This window comes from Pholis gunnellus (genome assembly GCF_910591455.1).
Source record: "Pholis gunnellus genome assembly, chromosome: 20".
NCBI lineage: Eukaryota > Metazoa > Chordata > Actinopteri > Perciformes > Pholidae > Pholis > Pholis gunnellus.
Genome location: NC_136547.1, coordinates 15,732,945 through 15,746,517, shown reverse-complemented (window position 1 = coordinate 15,746,517; position 13,573 = coordinate 15,732,945). Strand labels below are relative to the sequence as shown.

The 13,573-nt window shown below is 44.2% G+C and overlaps 1 protein-coding gene across 1 annotated transcript in view; it reads left to right on the top strand.

Annotated features, from left to right (window-relative positions):
• The window catches only part of ctnnd2a (catenin (cadherin-associated protein), delta 2a), a gene marked incomplete at its 3' end in the record, with an annotated part of 228,686 nt that extends 219,883 nt beyond the window's left edge, over positions 1-8,803 (top strand). Inside the window, exons 24-27 of the mRNA XM_079181443.1 lie at positions 3,364-3,490; positions 6,812-6,943; positions 7,502-7,578; positions 8,384-8,803. Of these exons, the coding sequence (XP_079037569.1) occupies positions 3,364-3,490; positions 6,812-6,943; positions 7,502-7,578; positions 8,384-8,803 (756 nt within the window). The remainder of the gene's footprint in view (positions 1-3,363; positions 3,491-6,811; positions 6,944-7,501; positions 7,579-8,383) is intronic.
• Positions 8,804-13,573: the final 4,770 nt, after the last annotated feature.

Below are 13,573 nucleotides of genomic sequence, written 5' to 3'. Positions count from 1 at the left end.
TGTGGCTATCCACTTCGAGACCCAGCCTCCTATTATTAATTCTCATAGATTTTAGCATTTCTGGCAATAGCTCAAACACGCGGTGCTTTCAAAGATGTGTTGGAAGAATGAAATGATAAGATGCTCCTCGTCTATGAGGCAGCGAAAATGAATCCATCCTCCGCTGCCACGCGGCGTAAACAGGAAAAGTCAGCGACAAGAAGATGAGCGTTTGAAAAACGTCAGTAGACATCAAACCAACCGCAGGCCTCTGAAGCTGCTTCTGTGTTCAGCCTGGTTTCCCCTCTGATGTTCACCTGTATTAGACAGTAAGAGACAGAGAGAGAGGAGATGGGGTGTGTAGAGATAGCCTGTCTCACAGTGTCCTTGGCCATTTACAACAAATGCAACGGTGGAATAAAAGGGCAATTCCTTAATCCGCAGAACCACAAGCAACTAAAATATAGAATGCAAAGGTCAGAGGCACATTATTCCGGTGAGGATAAGTGTGTGAGTGAATGGCTCGCTACTGTAAATCTGAAAATGTGTGTGAAATGAGTGAGAGAGAGAGAAACGGATTGAAGGACTGTAAAAAATGACAATGTTCAGTGGTGGACGAGGCCCAGAGGGGAGCCACCGCTCATCACGGGGTAACCTTTTACAATGTTTGCCATAATTGCTGTCTGGCATGAGCGCCGCCAGACTCACACACACACACACACGCGCGCACCTCATTTGTTGGGGCAGTAATCGCTTTTTACCTCGCAGTCCCGCGACCTTCAACTAACCATCCGGCGATGGCGAGAGCAACAGGCAAAATGGTTGCCTAGCAACCTTTTTTCTTTTTTTTTTTCTCCTCATTTTTACAGTAGGGACTGAGAGGAGTGTGAGAGAGAGAAAGAGGGGAGTGGGTGGAAAGAGAAGGAGAAGCCGTTAAGACAAGGCAAATAGGTGAGAATCCGAGAGAGCAGGTGATGGAGCTGATGTGGATCATGATAAAGGGGTGGGGGCATATAGGTAGCTGACAATGTTCGGTTCCACAGTACACACTTACACTGAACAAGCATTGCATCTTGGATATGCTGTAAAATGATGCAAAAGAAACTAGTCGCTGTCACACGGTCTCAGGGGGTTTGTTTGTAGCTTGTCACTCTCCACATGTGTCATGTCTTCTTTTACTTTCTTTTACCTTTCTTCTTTTTTCCCCACCTGTTTTTTGTTTCTCTATACTTCAATGTCTTGCGCCCCAGCCTTCTCTCCTCATGTATTCCTGGTGGTAAATTGAGTGTGTTTTTGTGTTATGTGTTTTGGACTGCCTTAGCCTAGTGATTTTTGGATGCCTCTGCTTTATTCTAGACTGATCTTCTTTTCCAACCCCCGTTTAAAAGTAATGACCTTTTTCATTGGACCTGCTCTGAGTGATTGAGTCCTGCATTTATGAAATGTTGATGAATATTGAACATATTACACATCATAAAATCAATGAAGAGCTGGAACAAGCTGATGAAGAATATCATACTGTCAGATGGTGTGGTATATAATGATGTTTCCAATCTGAAAGCTACTTTCTATATTAAGATTGAGGTGTAAAGTTCATTATGTGGAGAGATAAGTGTGAAACATACGGCTATGACAGCCATTTAAATAGATTTTTATATATTCTCTTCTATGCGTTCTTCTCTGGTTGTGACCGTTCTTGCAAATTCAATTATTGTAAAGCTTAATGTAGTCCTCATTTTGCATTTTGCTTGGTGGGGGGGCTTAAGGACCCCTGTGGATCATTCCTGGACCCCATGTACAGAGAGCAGACTGCACACATCACTCTGCAAAATCCATTCATCATTCAATATTCAGTAACTGTGTTCATTTGAGAAGCATGACAGTTTGACAGTGTCCAAATGCTCCAAATGGGGAACGTAAAACAAGGTGAGTGAGAAGATTGAAGGAGTGGTGGATAAATAGATGAGGGGGGGGGGGAGCTACCTTTGAACCACTGTGTGTCAGAGGATCCAGCTTTCTATTAGTCCTCAGTGCTGTGCCAGGAAATAGGAGTCAGGGTAGGAAATGGGACTGTGCTCAGTCCAGCCTACTTCTCTCTCTGTCCCTGGCTGACTGTCTCTCCATCTGTGCCTCTCCTCGTTACCTCTCTCCTCCTCTTGCTATCTTTACTCTCCCGTCATTACTCTCCCTCCTCCTCCTCCTCCTCCTTGCTCTCATTACTTCCTGTCATCTTTTGTCTCCCTCAGCTTCTACCCTGTCTGTCCCTCCTCCCCCTCTCTCTGCCTCATCTCCTCCAACTCTCAGTCGTCTCGTTCTCCTCCCCTCCGTCTCCTCCTCTCCAGTCTAACTGCACCGAAGTGCTTCAGCTCTCCTCGCAGTCTAACCAGTTTTTCCCACTCCTGAGCCGAGGCCCTCAGGCAGTAAACCTATGATGGAACATGTCTGCGTTAGCTTTTATCACATGCTTGTGCTTTGCTTTCCGAGGTACCCAATTATCTTAATGCTAAATTGAATTTGGTTCCAGCTCTGTGATTGTTGACTTTCATAATCCATTTTTATGAAAAGGGCTTTGCTCCAATCACTGCTAAACCAATACTGATTGGTTTGGCAGTAATTATGCTTGTGGAGTTTTTAGTTGTATTCATTCTTTTCTACAAGGACAGTGGGATCTTCACTATGCTCAGTGTGTGGATTTGTGCTGTGCGGACGTTTGTATGTGCATGTGTGGGTGTTTGTCAGTGTCCTTTAATGTCCAGAATACATTTTTGACTCGCACAATTGTCCCTAAAACTGGCCTTTAAATGTTCTTTTGAAGGATTAAGGGCTACAACATGGGTACATGGAGGGCTTTGTCTTGAAACCACACTGCAAATATAGTTCTGTGCTTCATCAATGCTGAATCAGTGTATTAGCGGTTGTTGTAGTGCTACTTTCTACTGCACACTTGTCCTTGAGATTGTTTTAAAAAGTTTGTGTTTCTTATGTGTCCATTGGAAGTTACAAATCAGTTAGACAGAGTGCTCCAACGTAGAAGATTAATGAATGATTTTACATGAATAGTTTAAAGAAATATTTATTTTCCTAAAGTGTCCGGAGTGAATCTGTATCTTACCTATAGGGTTTGGGATGACTGATTAAGTAAAAGTAATTTAAAAAATACACTTATTCCTGCCATATACAACATGCCATCGCTCTCATAAAAATACAGACGTTGCAAAAGTGTTTGTTTGAAATACTTAAAATGGAAATGCACACGCTTCTGTGGTCCCCTTTTACCTGATCTCTGTATAATGGTCGATATGTGTTGCAGTAAAAATGTATTGAATATTGAATTTTGAGTTTGTGCAGTTAGTTAAACTTTGTTTTTGTGTGTTCTCTTTGCAGGATGGTTACTCCCAGTATCACTTTGTGGGCTCTGCCTCAACGATAGAGAGAGACCGACAGAGGCCCTACTCCTCCTCACGAACTCCCTCCGTCTCCCCTGTTAGGACGTCCCCAAATAACCGCTCTGGTGAGGAACTTATGACACTTACAATACAGAGATTATGTATGTGTTAGTGTGCGTGTCTGATTTCCTTCTTGTACCCTGTCTCTTTTAACAACCAGTTTCAGTTTAATGACTTCCAACTAAGGACGGTTTTGCAAAGTGAGATTTCCTTCTTAAAAAGTGTTTAATTTTGAGTTAAGATTAAAAACGGTCTAAATTCAGGCTAATGTCTTGAGAGTTATAGATTCTTGTTCTCATCTTAGCCCCTTGTTAGGGAATTAATTTAGTCCAGCAAAAAGTGTGAGGATACAACTAACCGTACATATGTGCACATGTGTTTGGGACATGAGTACAACCAGAAGGTACAGGTCACACATGGATTCTAATGAGCTATAATTTAGACATTAGCCAGTAGCATCAACATTTACCAGTCCATCAGCCTTTACATCAGGGCTAAGTGGCTGTTAGCGTCAGTGCTCACCAACCACAGGCTTTCATGCTGTAAAGTATGATTATCATTAGCCTTTAGCTTGAGCCCATTGGCCTTCATGCTTAGCAAAGGGTGCATTAGCATTAGCTGTTAGCATCAGTAGTTGAAGAGCCTTTAGCTGTGCTTTCTCTACACTGGGCTTAGCAAGCTGATGAGGCAGAAAAGTACTTTTCCTTCCTCTCGGCTTAGAGAGGTCTTCAAGGACCCAGCTAAAAGAGGGAGAGACAGAGGGAGTGAGGGAGGGGGAGAAACACAGTGTATTTGTGTGTGTGTGCGTGTGTGTGTGTGTGTGTGTGTGTGTGTGTGTGTGTGTGTGTGTGTGTGTGTGAGCGAGACAGAAAGAGGGAGGGGTGAGATAAACAGAGAGGGAGATAAAGAGAAAAAGCAAGGAGGCAAGAAGAATTAGGGATTGAGGGATGGTTAATGCAGTGAGGAGGAAGTGAAGGATGAGGATTTGACTTTGGCCAGCGACATTGAAAATAAGCAGTTTTGAGATCATAGTGCGTAGAGAAATTTGTGGATGTCTGTAGTATATTGGAGAGGAGGGGGGGAATGGGAAACGGAAATGACTCCCATTTTCTCTCCTGCTCCTCCCCTCTGCACTCCTCGTCTCCCCCTTTGCCTCTCCACTCTTCCGCCCCTTCTCGCTCACCCGCTTCATTCTTCTCCTCCTCCTCTGCAGTAATCCGACTTTCTTCTCACCTCTCCCTCTGATCTCTCACTCTTTAGAGGCGGCCTCAATGCACACACACACACACACACACACACACACACACACACTCTCTCACACATACACACACACCCACATGCATCTGTATCTCCTCTCTGCATACGCTCCAGACTGCAATCCGGCCCCTTAGAGATGGATCAAAGCAGAAGGAGTAATGATGGCGTGCAGGCACGCTGGGAGAGGAGGAGTGAAAGAGTTAGTGTGAGGAGAGAGTAAAAAAAACAAAAAACTGTGAAAGACATAGGGGAGGATGCAGGCTTCGAGGATGACAGAGGGAGACAAAGGGAGAGACATACCTTTGCATCCATCATGGCCCCCACAGGGTACCGCTGTGCCTTGTGCTGATAGAACGAGTCTCTCAGTTGCTTATATCCAGCAGTTACAAGCCAGGTCCCCACTGTAACCATAACCAGTAGTGATGGCAGTGTCTCCGACGGTGCCTGTGACGGGGTTGAGCATCCACCTTAATGGGATTCGCTGCGGAGGTGACAAATTCTAGAAATTCAACATCAAATGTGTCAAAACATGATAGTAGCCTGTAGCTCCTGTCGTCCCCTGTTTATCTTGCTCTACTAAATGTTTGTAATTTAATTCACCCCAACCAGGTACTCGACAATCACGTTTACATTTCTGTGTGTGCATGATCAAATATATTGGTAAGACGCAAAAAAGCCAGGGAACCGATTAGAGGTCGGAATGCAACCTTGCTGTCAATGTCAAGAGTTGTAGAGTTGGATTAAAAAAGTTAGTCCTTTAGTATTTGAATAGATAAAGTGAGATTCCAACACAACAAAAGCCTTTATATATGTATATGTATATATATATATACAGCATATACTGTATATATTTATATTCTGTAAGTATGGTGGGTTTACAGGCAGTTTAGGAGCTGATGCACAGGTAGGCAGGATTGTGGCAATTCAATATGTCAAGATAACAGGGACTAAGTAGCGCTTTAAGTATGCTATAAGGGGATTACATTGTGACGTGCTGCCTGTGTATGTGTGTGTGTGGGGGGGGGGGTGTGAATGAAGGGAAAAAAAACATTGTATGTACAGTATGTGTGCTGGGTCTGCCCTCGCCTGTGCATGTATGGGTGCACACAGGCATGCGTCTGGTGATGCATTCATGTGTGTAAAATAGATCGGGGCTAAAGGCTTGAGAAAGTGACAGACATAGAAAAAGTAAAAGGTTTAAAGGAAATATATTTGAAATTCCAATAGGATGGCCTTTGAAGAGAAATCAGCCATCCAGCTCAGCTGTGCTGTAAAGGTAACAGTACAGTTGGTAAAAGCACACACACACACACACATGTGATCGCATTGGCCAACTACACATCTGGCATCAGTCATAACTCTGCCTGCTGAGATTGAGATCGGATCCAAACTAGTCAGCAAACAAGCGGAGCAATCAAAAACGACTAAAGCGTAAACATCAACAAGTCCACAATCACCATGTTTTGTGTGAAAAAAAAGATTGCTTTTATAGTTAATAGAGTTAAATAACATCCAGTTTCTATTCAAACGAGCTCATTGGGGACATGATGGGTGGTGTTGATGACGTGTTTGATCGTGACGAGTCTGGGTTTGACAAAAAATGTTTGGGACCACAACTGTAAACTGTACTCTTCTTTCATACTTAAACTTGAAACTTTGGAATCTGAACCCCGTCGCGATTATTTTTAACATGTCATAGAATTTACGGCATCACAATGGCCTGCTTCCATGCAAGAGTTGGGGTTACGTTGCCAGTCATAACATTGTTCAAGTCAACCAGAAAAAAGGAATACATTGTCAGAATTGAGAAAATGATATTCGAATAATGTGTCCAAAAACTGGTGTGTGTGTGTGTGTGTGTGTGTGTGTGTGTGTGTGTGTGTGTGTGTGTGTGTGTGTGTGCGTGTGTGTGTGTGTGTGTGTGTGTGTGTGTGTGCGTGTGTGTGTGAATTCCCAGGAGTCCTTTAACATGCTGGAGGTGACCCTTTATGCTGACAAGCTAAATGATGAATAATGACTGTGCACCTTGAAAGACTGAGACACACACACACACACATAAGCACATAGAGTGTGAAGCTACATGCTGTTCAGGGTTTATTGCTCATTATTTTGTGTGTGTGTGTGTGTAGCGAGCGCTCCAGCCTCCCCCAGAGAGATGATGAGTCTGAAGGAACGCAAGATGGACTATGATTCCACGGCAACCAACGCTGGTTTCCATAGCAACAAAGGAGAGCACACATCCCGGAAAGACGGCATGGCAGGTGCGTGCGTGTGATGGAGAGACACAGAAGAATTAAATTATTTGATTTCATCCCCCTCTTTATCTTTCCCTATTTCACCTCTTGCTTTCTCCCCTTATCTGTCTTTCTTTTTTGACCCCACACTACTTTTTCTTCTCTTACTCGCACACTTAGATTTTTCTCTATCTTTGCCAGACGTCCCTTTCAGTGTCTTTCTGCACTGCTCTCTTACTATCTCTCCACTCACTCTTTGTTTCTTTTTCTTCCTCTCTTCCGTCCATTGCGTCTCCTTCTATCTATTGGTCTCTTTTCTATTCGTCCATTCTCTGTTCTTTTGTCTTTCTCTCACAGTGTTCTCTTGAGGGCACTAGGGACAGACTAATTGCCCGACTTTTAGACAAACTCTAGGAAGATTTGGGGTTTAATTAACAGATTTGTGATTAAGCCTAATTGTGCAGTTTCCCACAATTGTGTTGGTCTATGAATTATTATTATTATTATGAGCAGTAGCAGTGAAGCTAGTATCTTTCACTAAAGGTGTTGTCTTTCTTTTTTATTTCTATCTTCCTTTCTATCCAGTTCAAGTATCCTGTGGAACATCTACATTGTTCCGAAACTCTTACCTGACCGCCAGTGATGACATCAAGCAAAACCAGGTGAGCAATAGGAGTCTATAAATGTACTACGCCCTTACACGTTTATATGTGCACACCAGCACAGCAGGTTTTAACAGTGCGTGCCTGTCGTCAGGGGTCTCATAAATTGACATATCCTGTCACGACAAGGTGGTTATTAGGAGAGATAGCAGCAGGATGGAAGAGGTGCACACACAAATGCACACAGAAGGTGTCTGACTGTGATAAGAGACGCACTGGCAGAGTGTGCTACGGAGACACGCCCTCAGCTCAGTCGGACCCAAACCACTGCAACCTAAAGCAACACCCGACTGCCAATTAAAATGATTAGCTCGGTTGATTGCGCTAATTATTTGCCTCTGTTTAATGACGCTGCTGGGGAAGAGGGAGGGGTGACAGAAAGTAGCATAGCCTTTGACTAGGAAGACACGATTTTTTTTTAATGTATTGATATATGTACTTTGTACATAGTTAAATAGTTCAATATCGTTCCGTTGTCGGGAAAGACACTCACTTGGCAGTTAAACTATACTAAATAACCATACACATACACAACTAGCCTGTGAGAGTTACAGTGTTCAAGCTGAATTGCCTCCTTCAGTACCTGCATGTGATAGAGAATTCACAGCATGAGTCCCTTCCCAACTGATTCCTATCCGAGCCTTTTTAACTGTACTACCCGCCTTTTCAAAAATGTCTCCCCCATGAGCTCTCTACCTGCCACTCTCCTCTCCATCTCTCCACCTTTATCTCCCTTCCTGATGACTCTTCATTCTTGCTTGCTGCACCTACCACTTTTACCCCACTTCCACTGCTCCCCCACCAGGCTCCGGCCCAGCCCTGCGTCATGCCCCCCCAGCCCCAGCAGGACAGCCCATCAGCAGCCGTGTTAAAGGACTACGACCCCTACCCTCCCCCTCCTTCCTTCCCCCAGCCTCAGCCGCCGCAGCCTCCACCTCACAGCCAGAGTCGGAGCTTCAGTGAGGTCTACTTCGAGGACCAGGTACCTCCACCACCTCCATCCCAGCCACAGCCTCAGGTCCAGGCGCAGGCCCAGCCTCAGGCCCAACCCCAGCAGCCTCCAAGCTCCACTGGACCGCCCCGAGACCCGAGGGAGGACCTGCGCATGCATCTGGGCCTCAAATCCACCGGCAACTACGTAGACTTCTACTCGGCCTCTCGGCCTTACAGTGAACTGAACTACGAGACCAGCCACTACCCGGCCTCGCCTGACTCCTGGGTTTAGTTAGACTATGACGATGGAGGGGGCCAGAGAGAGTCTGTGTGTGCGTGTGTGAAAGGGATTATTTTTTGCAAGCGATCAACAGCAGATTTAACACAAGATGACAGTAAGTGGCATGTTGAAATCTTATAGCCAGTGGCAGGAAATGTGTGTTCTCTAAATTAAGGGGGAAGACAGAGCTAGATTGGGTTAAGAAATCAAGTCAGGTCGAGTGACAAAGAGACACTGTGCATGTGCATGCAGACATTTTCCGGGCTTTTTTTTTTTTTTTTTTTTTTCAGACAGCTTTATTTCTCCAGCTCCATTGCACCCTTGAGTGGATACGGGGGGGAATAGATATGAAGAAGTGTGTTTAAAAGGCTGAGAGAGAAGTGGGCAGGAGAATATAGGAAGATAGAAAATGACCCAGTGGAGGGAGTATACAGAGACCTAGAGAAGAGGAGAGAGATGGGATCAAGAAATAATGGGGAGCGGACGAGGGTGAGCTCTTACTCTGTAAGAGCAGGAAGTGGCCTGACCTTTTGTTAAAGACAGAGAGGAGAGACAAAGATGGCATGAGGGTTTCTTGCGGAGGTCAGGAGGAATAAAAGCACAGAAAAAAATGATATCACATCAGGCACAAGGCAAGGAGTGGATGTGTGACAAACGTAGCACTGCTTTATCCCTATCCCCCCTCTTCCTGTTTTTTTGTTGCAATGGCCTTGCTGCCTACGTAGGCTTCTGAATTTGTTTTCAAGGAATGTCATCTTCAATAGACTTCTTTTTTCTCATCATTCTTTCACAGCTTTTTTTATTTGTACTTTTCTAAATTTTCACTTTCACTACAGCATTTTTATTTTGTGTACAGTTCAAAGGTGATAAAGTGTGTATATTACACATGTTTTTGATGGGGCCACTTGTGAAAATGTGAATTTTTTTTTTTTCCCGTGACTGACTACTGACTGAAACAACAAAAGCAACAAAAATACGTGAAAAAAAAAACACAAGAAGCAGAAAAGACAGACATCGCCATGATGGATGTCAGTGGACACCTTTGTTTTGCCCTTTTCCAAGCCGGAGAGGAAACCCTGCAGTGTTTGTGTTTTTTCTCCCTCCATGAAATAAATTTCATCGTGGACATGCCCAAACGGCAGGAGCAGCAGTTCAAGGCTGCCAGAGCATCAGATTGGCAGAGCAGTATCGCTCCCGAGTCCCTGTCAACAAAAGTGCTTTTTCACTGCCGAAGAGAAAACATGTGTATGTTCAAAGCACACTCTCTGTCTTCGGGAAAGGGTTGTCTTTTCCTTTTAGGGAGCTCATATGTTTGACCGTGTCAACTTTCCGTGGTTTCTCATAATCACTTGTGCATAAAAAAACTGGTCCGTCTGACAAGAGCCACCGTGTCTATTGTACATTTCAGTGTACAGTAAGAGATAGAGGGAGAGAGAGACATGACATAGTGCCAAACTTTGACACCCCATGGACCAGTCCTAAAGGACTTTAAAGGGACATTCTGTCGAGGTTTACAGACCATGGATGGGTGACTCCCTCTGCTGTTCGTAACTTTTATTTTCTTGTGTTTTGATCAGGTAAAGCCGTACTTATTGCTGGGGATCATGGGTAACATCTTCCTCCCATAGATGTACAGACCTGCCTCTCTGTGTTGGCTGAGCATGTGTGGGTGTGCGTGTGTTGGGACACGTGTGTGCGTGCGTTTGTGTACGTGTGCATGTATGTGACAGAATGTGTGGCCCGTGTGCGTACACGTAAAACTTGAGCGAGCGTATCTATGCATGCATGTGTGTAGTAGTGTGTGCGTGTGCCTCTGTTGCGTGTATGTGCGCGTGCGTTCCTGTGTAAATCAATGTCCAAACAAGGCATTCCTACCGACAGTTTGTCCAGTTTTACAACATCAAAAGGTAAAAATCACTAGAATGAATTGTTGATATAGAATGACAAATCTATGAATATATGAATATAAATATAAATATATATATATAATTTTTATGTGCAGATGTCAGTGTCACTAAATGCAACAAATGTTCGCAGATAAAAAATGATTATGTGGTGTACAACAGGACTCTTGTTCACTTGACCTAAACATGGAAGCTGCTGATCGGGCCCCCCCCCCCCCCCCCCCCCAATCGAGACAAAAGAGAAATCCCACCTGAAGATGCTCTGGTGTGAGTTGTGTGTTTATTGTGTGTCCATGCTTCTTAGATGACCCTGCTGAGAGAGGACCGTACCGTACTTGAACACGAGGAAAAATAAAAAAAGACTCTTTGCAATCAAACACAATGGTCTCCACTGCTGTTTTAGACAAGAGATGTCCAGTTCTTTCCTTAATTAGCAGCTGATGTTTTCTTCACATGTACATTGTATAGAGTGTTTGTCTCACAAGGAAAAGTGAATGATTTGGTGTGTGGTGCGGGTTAATCTGACACACTTTGATGTGCTTTAGATTAATTCACCTTTGTGCTCGCTCTTTCAGTCTATTTTTTCGAAAGTGCTTGAGGTGGCTTTGACGCGTTAATAGCATGATGCCAGAACATTTCCCTTTCCACAGCCCTCTTTAGCTTTCTCCGCCAGACTTTTAAAAAACGGCTTAAAATATGATCAAGTCAAATAAAACACCACCACAATTTTAAGAGGCACAGATTTGACACGTGTTCAATTTGATTTCATGCCGGCATGAGCTGGAGCACAAACAACAATAATACAATATAATATACTTTCATATTTATATTTTAAAGCCATAATATAGGCCTACGTACATGCAGTAGTATTGTGTATTGTGCGCTGTACATCCGAGATGTAACACAAAGCCAAAACAGTGTCAAAAAATTCTGTTTTAACGCAGACAATTTAACACCGTTGTGTCCCTTGGCTGACAAGCAACACTGTCAACATCTTGCTGGCGTGGCATCTTGCAGGCGTGCGGGAACATGTTGTAAGATAATACTCTGGATATCATTCCTATTCACACTTCCGCTGATAATGATCCCTTTCTGATGCCGTACAGTTAATGTACTTACCTTACACAGTGCAGCAGTGATAAGCATGTACAAACATGACAGGGCGCTGTGATGTTGCCTCAGAGAGGTGTGGGTAGAGTGGTGTTAATAGTGTAATTCAGAGACGTGAAGCCAATTCAAGGGCTCCTTCATCCACCAGGCTCTATTCTCACGTAAGTGACAGTGGACAGACATCAAAGATGCAGTAATGGAATTTCCCATTTTGTATTTTTCCCTTCGTCTTGTTCCCTATTCATGTCGCCCCCTCCGACTTTCATCCCACTCATCCAGATATTCATCCTGAGATTGAGCGAAACTTGAAGCATGTTAAATGAGTGAGGCTGAGCATTTGTTACAATCCATTGGAATTCATGTCTCCCCCTTCTCTCCCTCTCCCCTCTCCTTCTTTGATGCTGTCTAGGCCTGTGAAATGCAGTGTTCGGTAATAACGCCATTGCGTTGATTATTAGCCTTCACAATAGAGGCATGCCTCCTCTGTTTGAGCATAGTCCCATTGTGGAAGGCTGGTGTAACCTAATGTGGCATGAAAATATAAATCCTCAATTTTCCTACGCACACGACCTCTCTAGAAACTGCCCGGTTCCACCCTGCAGATGCCTCCGGCCTTCACTGTTTCACTCCCAGCTTTCTCGCCCTCTAATTCTCATAGGCTCCCTGCCCATTCAGCCGTCACACACCTCAGGCGAGACTCAGAAGTGTGCGTATGTGTGTGTACATATGCATGTGAGCGTATAGGTGCATGTCAGCAGAAAGCCGGGGAGGCTGTGAAGGGGGGGGGGGGACACAGTGAGATGTAGGCGAAAAGGGAGACGGGGATGTAGTGGGGAGCAGGTGGAGGGGTCTGTGATTTATACTCTTGAGGATTTGAGCGTGAAATCAATTTGTGTTTAAGAAGAAGTGAGGCTCCATGCAGCCACTGCGTGCCACAGATAGACCTTGAGAAATTATTGCTCTCATCTGAAAGGGAAGGGCGGAGCCTGAAGGAGAACGAAGGTGAAAGGAAGGAAAGTAGGATGAACGAGGGAAAGGTAGGAAAAGAAGGGTAGAGAAGACATGGGGTGGCAAGTGGAAACTTTTGATATGATCAAGAACGTTCAGGTAGCATAGAGTAAACAACGTGAGTATCAGCAGAAGAAGAAGTCAAGGACTTTAGAAAACTTCAAATTAGTTTATTGAGTTATGATTCAATAAGAAATAATAATGAAGAAAAGGTGTGTGTCAAATGGGCCTGCAACAGCTGGCAGCTGAAATTAGAGCCCTGTTCAGGGACAATCTACAGTTCAAATGAAGAGGTTCAGTAGCTGCTAAATGCTCCATATATGCACCAGCTATTTGCCAACTGTCTCTGTCTGCCATTGCAAGACAGGTTAAAAAATGTTTTTTTTTATACTGCATTCTTTTTCAAATAAGAAAAGCACGCGTTTTACTGGCTTATAGGGTGTGCTACACTTTGCCTCTTTCTAGAGATGACTGGGGAGCTGCACCGGAAGGTAAGGAGAAGTATGGGGTGTGATTATGGACGCAAAATTACAAACGTCGAGAGAGATGATTGGAGAGGTAAAGTACAAGAGTGGAGAAGGCATAAAAGCAGGCTTTTGCAGACAAACAGGACTCCAGAGCAGTAGCAGCCAACATGTGCCTCTCGTTTCTCATTTGCCCTGCTGTCATAAAGTCTGCTCCATTTACCGGCTAAGCAACAAAATAAGAAAAAATAAATGTCGGGGAGCCTCTCCACAGCAAGACGTTTACTGCTGTTTGA